Below are 12,273 nucleotides of genomic sequence, written 5' to 3' on the forward strand. Positions count from 1 at the left end.
GCCCTCGTTTAGATGTGCACTATTGTGAACCCCCATGCGTTTCTTTAACGCCTTCCCCCTCTTCTTTAAAAAATTCTCCAGAGCAACTTCACGAGGCCCAGAATAGCGCCAAACAGCACCAGACGGAGGCGGAGCACCTGAGGAGTGAGTGTGCCTTTTCTGTACGGCAAGGAATCTGTACGGCCTTCTCTTTCTGCACTTTCCACTCTATTGAAGGCAGAAAGCTCTACAGCATATTTTTGTGCGGTACTTGACTTCAAGGGCATGAAAAGTGGTGCAAGCATCTGCGCCTTTGGGTTTCGGCAAGGAATGATAGTGTCACAAGTGTCCCAAGTTAGCATCATCAGTATTCGATTCCTTTTCTTCTCTTTTTCTCCCCTTTTCTTTCTTTCTTTTTTTGTGTGTGCATGTAGGCCATATTTTTGGGGGCCAAGATGTAGTCCAGTGAGCTATCAAAGGCTGGTTGTTTCAAATACAAGGATTGTCTATGTGGTCCTTTGTAAGAGTGCTGTCTCCGACTTTGAGGGCGTATAATGATAGGCTAATACTGTAATCGTGCCTTCTGGCTAGCATTGTGCAATATCGAATTAATGTTAGCATAGATGGATACTAGCTTTGCTTATCTGTTCGGCTAACGCACTGTGCTCTCGAGTACGGTTTCTTTGTTCTTGCTTACTCTGTGAAATGGTCTTACGGTGGTCTCTTGCCATGATCAAAAGATTTTTGTGTGCATTAAACCTCAGCATGGTTTCTTTCACTGGGTAGCCATTCCTTGTAACACATTTCTAGAATTTAGTTATTACGTCAATATGTCATAATAATAAGTATGATAGTGTCCTTTGTGGCGAAGGGCTGTTGTTTAGCTTCGAGCTAGCCTATTAAGGTTTTCTTTTGTCCGATGCATTGAAATGGAATTGTGACGTAATCTTTCTGTAGCTAATTTTTGGTTGCATTTTTGAAACGAAACCTTGCGTGTGCTGTTGGACGCCCGCAGAGAAAGTTCGGAGCCTGACGGAAGAGCTCCGCAACCGCGCCAACGTGGAGCGGTCCTCAGTTCCTGACCAGGCCCAGGAGGCCCTGCAGGAAGAGTGCGAGGCGCTGCGCACTCGCCTCCACACAGCCGAAGACGAGGCCTCGAAGTGAGCGCTGAACCTTTTGACTGTCTTCTAGGGGGTCACTGTTGTTTAAAACTGAACATTCGTCGAAAAGGCAGTTCTCTCTCTCTCTCTCTCTCTCTCTCTCTCTCTCTCTCTCTCTCTCTCTCTCTCTCTCTCTCTCTCTCTCTCTCTCTCTCTCTCTCTCTCTCTCTCTCTCTCTCTCTCTCTCTCTCTCTCTCTCTCTCTCTCTCTCTCTCTCTCTCTCTCTCTCTTTTTTTTTGCAGTCTACAAGTACCATAAGTACCAAAGAATGTAGTACCTGAAAAATATTAGAGCTGGATCTTAAAGGGGTTGTGAAGAGAAAACAAATTTGTGTTTGAATAATTTTGTCTGCTTGAACAACCTTCTAAGAACATAAATCCGCAAAATTTTCACAATTCATTGCTTCTGAAATTTATGGTACGCCTTTGAAATCTCTTCTCGGCCCCTTTAAAGCAGCCGTAAAGACAGAATACAAGATTTTCTTTGTCCCGATAACGATACCAGTTTTATCGCAAACTGAGAACAAATAGCGGAGATATTTAGCGGTCTTCATTTTTTTTAGCGGTTCTCGAAAACCCTTGGCTTTTTTCACGATCATAATCAGTGCCTCTTTCTTTTCCACACGAATATAATTTGTTTGTCATTGATTTTAAGTTGCAGTGCAGTATACAAAATTACAACACATTCAGCGGATAGGCAGCGGATTCCTGCACCTAGAGCTGCGGTTGCGGCAGCATTGGGAGCAGGAACTTCTCAATCCAATCCATGTCACGATACAATCCAATGAAATCCGGGTTCTGCTAACTAGCGTCTTTGTTCTGTTGTAGCCTGTGGACACTCGCTCATTGCTTCTTTGGCTGCGCCTCATAGGCTCCTGTTGTGTTTAACGGGGACATAGTTGAAGTTTGTCAAACCTGGGAAGTGCACCTTTCGGAGGCTGTAAATGAGCAAGGACACGTACAAAAATGAAGCGGGAATTGCGAGAACATTTGACATTTGGTTGATTGGAGAGGCTGCCATACCAACACGAAGACTGGAGTTAGTAGTTCCTTTAATGAGTACCTGATGTTGTACTTGAGTGCCTTATGTTCTTAGGTATTGGTCCGCTGACAATTTTTGCATTGTGCTGAAAAATTTGTAGTAGGAATAATCCCAGATAAAAAAAAATTAGATGAGGTCCTTGACAATGTATTCTCTGGTCCTTGAAAGTGCTTGAAAACCCTTGAATTTTTTGCTGTTGAAGCCTGTGCAAACTCTGCATTTGAAAGAAAGCATTCAGGTGGATTGCAAAGCAGTGTCTCAAAACGACGATATTACGAAGCCTTTTGACTGTGTGAGCGGGAGGCAAGGTGTCTCGGGCGTTCAGCTGGACCTTCATGCCCTCTCAACCCGTATGAAATGCTTGGTTGTCCTCCTCTGACTGCAGGCAGCGAGAGGAGAATGCCAAGCTGCTCACGGAGTGCCAGCGGCTGCGGGACAGCTGTGGGGAGCTGGGGGTCCGGTCCGCGCCCTCGTCCAAGCCGGGTGACCACGGGGACGACTGGCCGGACCAGCTGGACCAGTTGCAGCAAGAGGCCCAGAACACCAGGCACCAGGTGGGTGGAGAGAGTGATGCTGCACGGCCGGTGAAGAATGGCCCCTCACGATCGTGCACGGCAACCTTTCGTTTGACTACGTCGGTTGTTTTCGGCGACCTTGGCACTCTAATAGCCACCTCCACATACATACTGCGGCGACTGGCACTACAAACAGTGCTAGTCGCCATGGTATGGGCGTCCTCGATGCTGTCCCACGGAGGTTTGGTAGTTTTTGGTACCTCGGCGCACTGGACAGCCGTCAAAAGGCACGCTGGACAGCCATCGTGGTGGGGATGCCATCTGTCCGCCCAGCAGGGTACCTTCGCCTGGTGTGACAGGTATCGCGAACAGACATTGTGCTGTTAAAAACAAATTTCGGTTCGTGTGGGATTTGAACCTTGGTTGCCAGAGCGGGATCTGAATGCGTTACCAGTGCGCTAACCTGCCATCCTGCCAGAATGGAACAAGAATTGGCTTGATGTGTTCTGCGCGAAAGGTGAACACGCAGGAGAGCTGGATGTGGGGAAGCTGTCACTCGAAGTGGCACCAGCCTGTCGGAGTAATTTTGGTCAAAAGACAAAGAAATGAAAGCGAAGAAAGAGGCAGTAACCGACTCTTTGATAACAACCAGGCTTTCTCGCCTTCGAAGCGCAAAAGGAGACTCAAAAGTGAGGACTTGTTCGTTTTCCCTTCCCCGCACGCAGCTGCAGGAGTCTGTGGAGGAGCTGGCCCTGCTGAAGGAGAAGTACTCTGCCTGCGCCCTGGAGAAGGCCCAGCTGCAGCAGGAGCTCAGGGCCGTCGACGAAGAGCGCCAGCTGCTGCTCTACCAGTCCAAGACGGTACGTGTGCGCGTTGTTCGCTCGGCCTACTGCGACACTGGGGGCAGGTGGAAACAGTGGAAGGGTTGTCGAGGGAGTTTGTTGAGCGACGAGGCAACTGCATGTGTGGAACAGGGCAGTAATTGTTTGTCTAAAAGGGGGCACATTACAGAAAAGAGCTTCTACCTTCATACAAGGAGTATTCGTATAGTTCATTCAGAACATATTTACTGTGGGCATGGGAATGAGCAGAGGACCTTCTGGTTATTTAGGGGTCTGTATAGCATGTTTTTAGCGTTCTGTATGGCATGGCGGAACAACGCAGTCATCAGAACAGAAGTGGCAGTGTTCATCAGGAGGGCTATAGCATGAGCAGGCATTTAAGCCAAGCTCATAGCATTCTTAAGCTGGGGCGTTGTCACCACACACTGTCACGAGCCCAGAATGAGCTTTTTGGCGCTGTATCTCCTGTAGGGCAGAAAGAGCATCACTGTTTGTGCTTTAACTTTCCCCATGACCCTTGCCATTTTTGTTTTGGTGCCCTTGCTGCATTTTGCGATACAGTAGAATCTCGATGATACGAATCTCGCGGGACCGCGAAAAATATTCGTATCATCCGAAATTCGTATGAACCAACACAGACCAAAAAATTGAGCGCTGAAAAAAGTTTTCGTTTATTTCTTTTCTTACTTTCGCGTGAACAAATCCGTGTTTTTTTCTGCTTTTTTCAAACCCCCACGTCACAAAGCAGTCCTTTCTGGCGCGCGTAACGCTTCGCCTAGCTTCGCGCTTGTCTCCTCACTCCCGGTGTCCAAGCTCGCTACACGCCGCAACAGTCGAGCGTGAACCGCATGGTGCGTTTTCGCACGCGATTCGCTCACCTCGGCTTTGCGCGCGCTGTATTTTCACGGCCACAATGACGATTTCGCGCCCGCGGTATCTCCTACCTCGGTCCGAAAAAGACGCTGACGACTTGCGAAACGCTCGAGACAGCCCTCTGGCTCCGCCCGAGATGTTTAGGCTTAGCACTCCGGCAGATATTTTATGGGCGCTTTCACTAGCGGCGCGGATGGTGTTTTACAGTACCGTTTTCGCCAACGTTATGAGGTCCTTTACTGCACAAGAAACTTCGTGTCTGCCTTGAGCGGCATTTTAAAGAGCGGCTAGAAGCAGTCGCTCAAGCGGCCGTGCCACTTCGCGGCCGAAGCCGCCGCCATGTTGCCGCCGCCGGCCGCGGCGCGCGCAGCGTGCGAGAGGTTTCGCGGCGCGCATGGGGCGTGCGGGGCGCGTTTTTGCGAGCAGAAAACAACAGCCCGGCCGTTTCTGGAGAAAAAAGAGTGACAAATGGGGAGAGAGAGCCGTCACTTGCTTGTTCGGCAGTCGGGCGCTTCGCCGGCTCGTTCGTATCATCCGCCGGGCCGCGCAGGTCCGTTCGTAACAGCCGAAATTTTTCCCATTGCAAACAATGCAATTTTGCCGGGACTTTTCAGAAATTCGTATCATCCCGAAATTCGTATCACCCAGAATCGTATCATCGAGATTCTACTGTACGTGAACAGTTTTTGCGTTACGCTCAAATCGGAGGGACATGCTCTTATTGCGATGCCCGTAATGTGCACCTACTGTAAATTTGTGGCTCTGATAATATGAACATTATAAATGTCCCTCATTTTTTTTTTTCAATCTTTAGCAAACTCCTATAATAGTGGAGGCACATTGGATTTTTCTTTGGTGGCTTCCTTTTGCCACCATTTGTGTGGTAGAAGGTTGGCTGTCATCTTATTATGGCATGTGCTATGTTAATCTGGGTTCAGGTCATAATTTTGGTAGCGCGGCTGATGTTCCAAAAGTTCGATCAGTAGACCGAGGCCTGCTGGTGAAGGAAACTTTGTACAGTAAAACCTAGCAATAATGAAATCCCACGACTACAGAATTCCCGCGGCAACGAATTATTTTCGGATCCTCGGGGAACGTCCATAGAAGCCCATGTATTTGATATAGTTGAGCAACGTAATATTTAAGTGCAGAGCACTTTAGGGGCTTGTCTTGTCATCGTAGCTCGCTCGCTGGACCCAAGTGGAGCCACACGGCATTCCGTCGTAGTGGCTGTCGTCGCGGCGTAACCCAGAGGCCTCCAAAACTGAGCGGTTTAAATAGTCATAACCGTTCGAAACTCGTGAACCGCTGGCGCTTGTCATGCATCTCCCCGTTGTTTAGCACAAAGAAAACTGCAGGTACATTTGAGGCAAAATATACGTAACTAACCGCCAGCGGCCACGTTCATTTAGTTAGGATGCTCGCTAGGTTGGTTTTTACGAAAATAAGCCAAAAAAAAGTGTCAGTGCAAGGCCGCCACGTGTGGGAGGAAAAGCAAGCACAAAAAGAACAGTACTCCTCCCGCTGGCGCAGTTTCAGGCAGGGGGCGCACGAGCACTGCGAAGGCGGGAAATTTGAATTGCATTGGGTGGTAGCAGTGAGCAAATAACAGCGCTACAGCCTGTTATGGTGAACCACTGCTCTGCACTTCCGACAGCTTTCACATTGAGTGGAACGGCTCTAATTTTTTAGACAGCGAACTTGCATTAACAAAATTCACTGCGAGTCCGGTTGGCATTTTATCTACCCATTCGAGCTTAATAACAGTGTCCAAAAAAAGGGCTCGAATGCATTTTTGTAAGCTTCACTGCCACAGTGCACTTGCATGGTCGCTGCCGTATTTGCTTACAAAAATGGCCATGCAGCAGGTGCTGTGGTGGCAGCCCCGCAGTGGTGACACCACCAGGGGGTGAGACAATTTCGGTCAGGATGGTGACTCGCGGCAAAGCTTGAGCTAGCTAGCCGACTACCGCTGAACAGCACGCGCGCGCGTTTGCTGGGTGTGTGGCGATCATCATGTTTGCTCTCGATAAGATGCCTCCGCCAGCCCAAAAGCGGAAGTTTTTATCGCTGTAAGATAAAGGCAACCATCATTGCCCAAGTTGCTGGCCCACGTGGAGGAAGGGAGAATAGCGCCGACGAGTTTGGAGCCACATGTAGCTCGCTCTCTGCAATTTTGAAAAGCAAAACCGTCACTTTTTAATGGCGCACTTGCGCAAAGCAAAACAGTGCTACCTTTCCAGGCGTCAACAAAGTTGTGCTCTTTTGGTTTTCTGAAAAGCGAAGTGCCACTGTCTGGCAAAGTTTGTCAACAGAAGAAGCTGGGCAAAGCATGTTGTTGGGCTAGTTGGTTCATATTCACACTTAAAACTGCGCATTCGGACGGGACAAGGAAAAGAAGACACAGGACGTGTGCAGACTCACAATTAGTTTATTGAAAAAGGGAGCATGCTAATATACCTACACCAGCACATGCGCACACATGTCACCACCTTTATCACATGATATAACGGTTTAGAAATTCATATTCATTTCCATACAAAGAAATGGATGGTGTTCACTTACACACTGTTCACCATGCTTTGGAGCTAATTTGGAGCCAAACGGTCTTTAAAATGCCGCACAAGGCACGCACAAAGTTGCTTGTGAGGTAAAGGAGCTTATAATGTGGGCGAAAGCGGTACTATAAAACATCATCCGCGCCGCTAGTGAGAGCGCCCATGCAATACCTGCCCGCGGTGGTAAGCCTAAACATCTCTGGCGGAGCCAGCCGGCTGTCTCGACAGCTTCGAAACTGCCGCCATGAGGCGCGCGGCTCCCCATTGGCGCAAGTCGTCAGGCTCCTCCCACTGCCGCGCGTCATTTTCTGAGCGAGGCAGAAGCTGCCGCGCGCGCGAATCGTCGGCGCGGGCGTCAAAAAATCGCGCGCGCAACGCCGGCGCACCCGAATTGCGTGCACAAACACACCATGCAGTTCACGTTGCATGTCGAGCCAGGACAATCAAGAAAAAAAGCATACGGTGCTTGCTGAAGCGCAACTTGAAGCTTCTATCCTGCAAGATGAAATAAACTCCGAAGCCGTAACTGAAGGCAAGCAAACCTCAAACTGGCAAAACAAACTGAAGTTAAAGGGACCCTACAACACTCTTTGAACAGTGCAAGTAAACCTGCGCAACGTTTAGATTACACTGCCAGGAATACCTGAGCCAAATATTACACGTGCACGTGAAGCGGTGAGCGCGCAAATCGATGTGAAAGACGCGGAAAAACAAACTGCTCTCTCTTCAGTTGTCCTCATTATGCATGGCCTGAGGGACGTCACATAGGCCATGGCTGCCCGATCGGCTGTCACTGGTCAACCTCGCGGGTAGATTCTCCCATTTCCGTCGTCATCATCGCTGTGTACGAACCTCTTCTATGCCTGAACCTATAGGCACAGTTTTGTCGTTTCTTTTGTGTTTTGAGTGCGCGCGGAGTTTGAGTGATGAGCTCAATACTTCCCTTTCAACGGGACAACTCGACTACAAATGTTTATTGCTTCAAAAACGCCCTACCAGCCCGAGCGCGCACTTGCGAGCAGGCACCCATGCCTGCTTTTTTGTGGCACCAGACCGGAAATAGGCCCCTCCGCGTTGCGGAGAAAAGGAGAAAACTACCCGGCATGGGATATATCGAAGGCCGCCGAAGAGAACGCCGCGAGCCACCCCCCTCTCCGGGAGAAAGTGCGCAGCTTTCGTCGCGTTGCCCGCGGTCGAGTTGAGAGGGAACGATTATGCGCGATTTCTCATCGCGCGTAGTTTCGTTAATTGTGAACGGATTTTCATAATTCTTGCGGGAGGAGATTTCTGGGACAATAGACTTTATCCCAAAATACATTACTAGTAGTCGATGACAAGTGTTGCAGGGTCCCTTTAATCAAAGTGCATTTTGAGAATTCGGGCACCTGCACCAAATGTGTTTTTTTCCAGTGATAGACTGTTTTTTCTACGCTTTTTACATGCTTCACGGACCCGCTTTACAGAATGACGCCTGTTGTATAGGTCAGGGAATTTCGTTTAAAAAAATGGTCATGGAAAACATGGAAAAGTCAGGGAAATTGAATTAGGCAATTTGCTAGACACCCTGGGAAGACTTTTCCGGTCTGGGCGAGCGTGTGCGCTCGCTCGCGCATCCAGACCGGCAGTGGTGCGATAAGAATGACGACGTCTCGTACACCCTCCTGTCATGGCGGCCGCTCGACGTTAGTTTTGTTGAAGCTGAAAATTACATGAATAAACGACGCCGTAAAGGGTTGTTTCCGCTGCGATCGACCGTCTAATGTCCCATTCTACGATTAGTGGGCTGGTAGGCACCAATAGCAGCAAAAAAAAAACGTAACGCGAATTTCGTGTCAGCACTCCTTTAAACCCTACAATCAAATCTAATTAGCGGGCTTTCTCAGTTCTAAGAATTTCATTTGTGGAGTTACTAGAATAATGGAGGTCTTGAATGATTCTTTTTCTCTCTCTCCCCCTTTTTGCAGACGTCAGCGTGCTCCATAATTCCCCTCTGCATCCTCGTTCTGGCCATCCTCATGGGCTTCTACCCAACCCTCTCCTACTTCACGGCCACGGCCGACACTCCGTGAAGAGCCGGTCGCGTCGTGTGACTTGGAGTGACTACTCGCGACGTCAGCACCCTACGTGCCGCCACTTCCTCATCGCCTCCCCGCCAACCAGAGTCTTATAGTTGTTTCCGGTTGTGACCCATTGCGTCGCAGCAGAGAAGAAGTCGGCGTGCCGTCAAAGAAGACGTGTTTTTGTTTCACAGATTCCGCACGGCAGCTTCGACGTGTTTCACTTCTAGTGCGTTTAGCGTGGAGAAAAGAACTCTTTCCCCCGCCTGTGTTTGCCGAGCTGACGCTTCTTGCCCTTTCCCTTGTGAGTACAAACCTTACCTCCCGTTAGGCCTAACTGGTTGTCATCCTTTGCCATTTTTTGTTCCCGTTTGCGCACTACCTTTGCGGCGATTGACGATTGCGCACGTTTGTGTGAATAGTTGCGCGGTGTGACGCGTGTACGCACTGTGATGGAACTTGTGCGTCCAGAGAGCGTAGTGCTGTGCAGGAAAGGCTGGCTGCTTACAGTTACTTTTCTTTCTTTGTCGAATGAATTTGATACCACAATTGAAGCACACGCGAGTGTTGTGAATGGGCAATTTTCTGGAGGGGGAGGGGGGGATGGTCGGGAGCAATCTGTGCTTGGGATGGCTTATGGTTCACTTGCTTAGTGTGGCTACTTTTGAGAAGTGTGCGTGGAAGCGTGCGGACACTCAATAAACACTTATCGATCACACTGTTGCCTGTTGGGAGCCAGTGTTTGTAGGAGGCTTTTGGCAGAATGACCTTGTTCGCCAAGTAGAAATCCGGCTTTGTCCGCAAGTGAAGTGTGCTACATGGCCACTACTTCAGAATTCGGCTCAATTTTTGAGCAAGCGATAAGCCGATAGAGGCGATAAGTGGCTATTCCTGTAGTGCGGTCATTGGAGCAAGTCACTGTGCATAGCTTGCTGTGCATTCTAATTAGCGCAGTTTTGTACTGGCTCGGAGACTCCTAGGCAGATAAGGAAGAAGCGATCAGCGAGGCCCAGGCAGACGTTCTGGCCTTGCTGTTTAGTGCCCACTGCCTGTGTTTTGGTTTGTTGCACAGCTTGGCAAGCCTTGTGAGGTGTTACATTTTTTTCTAACCCCCGTGGTTTCTTGTGCCATTTTATTGAACCGCAACTTGGGGGTGTTACCTTAATTAGTGAGTCATCTCACCTGGAGCAAAGTTGTCAGCGTCAAACGCTTCAGATAAGTTAATAGTTCAAACTTTGTGTTGTGAAGACTTGTCCCTGTCAAGTCATAAGTTGTCGTGCACCTGACGGAAACAAAATGCATTCTGCGAGCACTTAAAGGGTCACACAAGGCACACGTTTGCCTTACAATACTTGGTAGTGTTGGATAAAGTGGAGCGTGCGAAGCTGTGAAGGAATAGGGTGTGGCGATTAATTTTGCCCTCGTTTAGCACCTGGCTGCATTGAAATGGATGCTGGTTTGAGCGGTTAGCACTGTTCCCCTGTGCTTAGTTTTTTATGCCCCCCCCCCCGGCCCCTTCCCCTTTCACCCTACTAGATGCTAGTTAGGTTTTGTTCACCAATCACAGATCCTTAAGTACAACTGCCGCTGTGCTCGTTGACTAATTTCAATGCTTAATACCGAGCTTTTTGTTATGTGTACAGTGTTCCCCCTTTTGTATTCCGAGAAAGGTCGACACCTTGCTTGTAGATAAGAAACAATTTTTTTCTTTTTTCCTTTTTTTTTTGCCGCCTGTACATAGTATCGACCTTCTAGAAAAGAAATGGACTGTCAAGTGCCATCGTTTTTCTCCACGCTATCGGTTTTGTACAGAGAATAAAAAAACGGCGTACACACACAGAAACACATACAAGAAGCGCGGATGTGTAACATAGAATAACAAAGCTTTAGCACTGTTTACCTTTTTTTTTTTATCTGCAGCATTGCTCGTACCTGGACTCGGAGGTTGAGCCATTCTATAGATGTCGTGTAGCGGTTTGTGTATATTACCGTGTGGCAGATAACGCTGGCTTGGCTTATCAGCAGCAAGCTCATCCATTCTGCCATTGCTACAGTGGCACTGATTCATTGAAGAGATACGGGAGGTCTGTCTAAGCGAGCATTGGTCACGGTCGCTCGAGTCTTTCACTTGGTTTAACGAGAAGGGAATTAGATTCCACAGGATCTTACAATTTGCATCAACGTAGCTTAATGACTGTGATTAGGGGGCGGCCGAATCCCAAATGAAGTAAAGTTTGGGCTGAAATGTGCAATGGCAGACTGGGTGACCTCGCTGGGATGCCAAAAGTGCGACCGCGCGCGAGTTTAGCCGAGCGGCGGCGGCTCTGTTAGTCACCGGAGAAGTCCGCAGCGAGTCCTGTACCGTGTGCATGCCTCTGTCATCATTCCCCTCAACTTAGGTCCGGAGTTTCGCCAGACGTACTCGCAAGCTCCTCTTGTGAAAGTCCGCTACTCCTTTTTACTACGTGCGCTATCCCTTTGCCGCTGTTTCTTGTTTAATTTATGCAAATTAACTTTTCTCCTAATTAGCGTCTCTCTTTCTAGAGCGAGAGAGCTGCGATGTTGCTATGGTTGTGTTAAAGTGTGCATTTGATCTGTTTTTCTTTTGCTGGGCAATTCCTGCCATCTCGCTCACTTTGCTTTGGCCTCCCGTTTTTGCTTGGTTCTGCTATGTTCTATGCTCATCATCAGATAAGCGGAGTACCTCAATGTCTGTGTTAGGTTGACTTACCTGTTGTGTGTTTCGATCGTTCTTTTTTTTTTTTTAACCTGTGATTGCGATGTGGCAAGCCCTTGGAATTTAGCTTGTGTGCACGTTTTTTTGAGAGTGAGATCAGTATTTGTGTTCTCTTCTGCTTCTTTCCTGTGGTGCCTCTTTATTTGTAATATAAAATGTCCGTTTTGTCCTTGTAAAAGACTTGCACGGATAAGCTCGTTTTGCGCCGACGGAAGTTGAAAGCGTTTTAGCGGAGCATACAAAGGAATTGAATAAAGTTGTGTCACGGAGACTGTTGCGTTGGTGTCTGAAGTAGCAGTAAAAATGGGGGAAGCAGGTGAAATTTTCTCAGCTCGTGGAAGTGCAACCTTATCTAGCCACTCACCTGTCCACTAGGGTAGAGTGAGCTTATGGCTTATGACAGCTAAGCCTAATCTGTTGCCACACATTATTATTTGTTGGGGTGCTGTGCCGGAGAGCTTAGAGTACCGTATTTTCGCGTGTATAACCCGCACCAAAAATGCAAAAATTT

General features: G+C 48.5%; 1 protein-coding gene across 4 annotated transcripts in view; it reads left to right on the forward strand.

Annotated features, from left to right (window-relative positions):
- LOC144152734 (uncharacterized) overlaps positions 1-12,031 on the forward strand; it is a 66,225-nt gene extending 54,194 nt beyond the window's left edge. For all 4 annotated transcript variants that reach the window (XM_077684144.1, XM_077684145.1, XM_077684146.1 and 1 more), the window contains exons 22-26: positions 82-144; positions 995-1,139; positions 2,566-2,734; positions 3,421-3,555; positions 8,933-12,031. In XM_077684144.1, the coding sequence (XP_077540270.1) occupies positions 82-144; positions 995-1,139; positions 2,566-2,734; positions 3,421-3,555; positions 8,933-9,037 (617 nt within the window). In that variant the 3' untranslated portion in view covers positions 9,038-12,031. The remainder of the gene's footprint in view (positions 1-81; positions 145-994; positions 1,140-2,565; positions 2,735-3,420; positions 3,556-8,932) is intronic.
- Positions 12,032-12,273: the final 242 nt, after the last annotated feature.

Source organism: Haemaphysalis longicornis, unplaced genomic scaffold (assembly GCF_048455015.1).
Source record: "Haemaphysalis longicornis isolate Haplotype H1 unplaced genomic scaffold, Haemaphysalis longicornis Haplotype H1 scaffold_9, whole genome shotgun sequence".
Taxonomy (NCBI): domain Eukaryota; kingdom Metazoa; phylum Arthropoda; class Arachnida; order Ixodida; family Ixodidae; genus Haemaphysalis; species Haemaphysalis longicornis.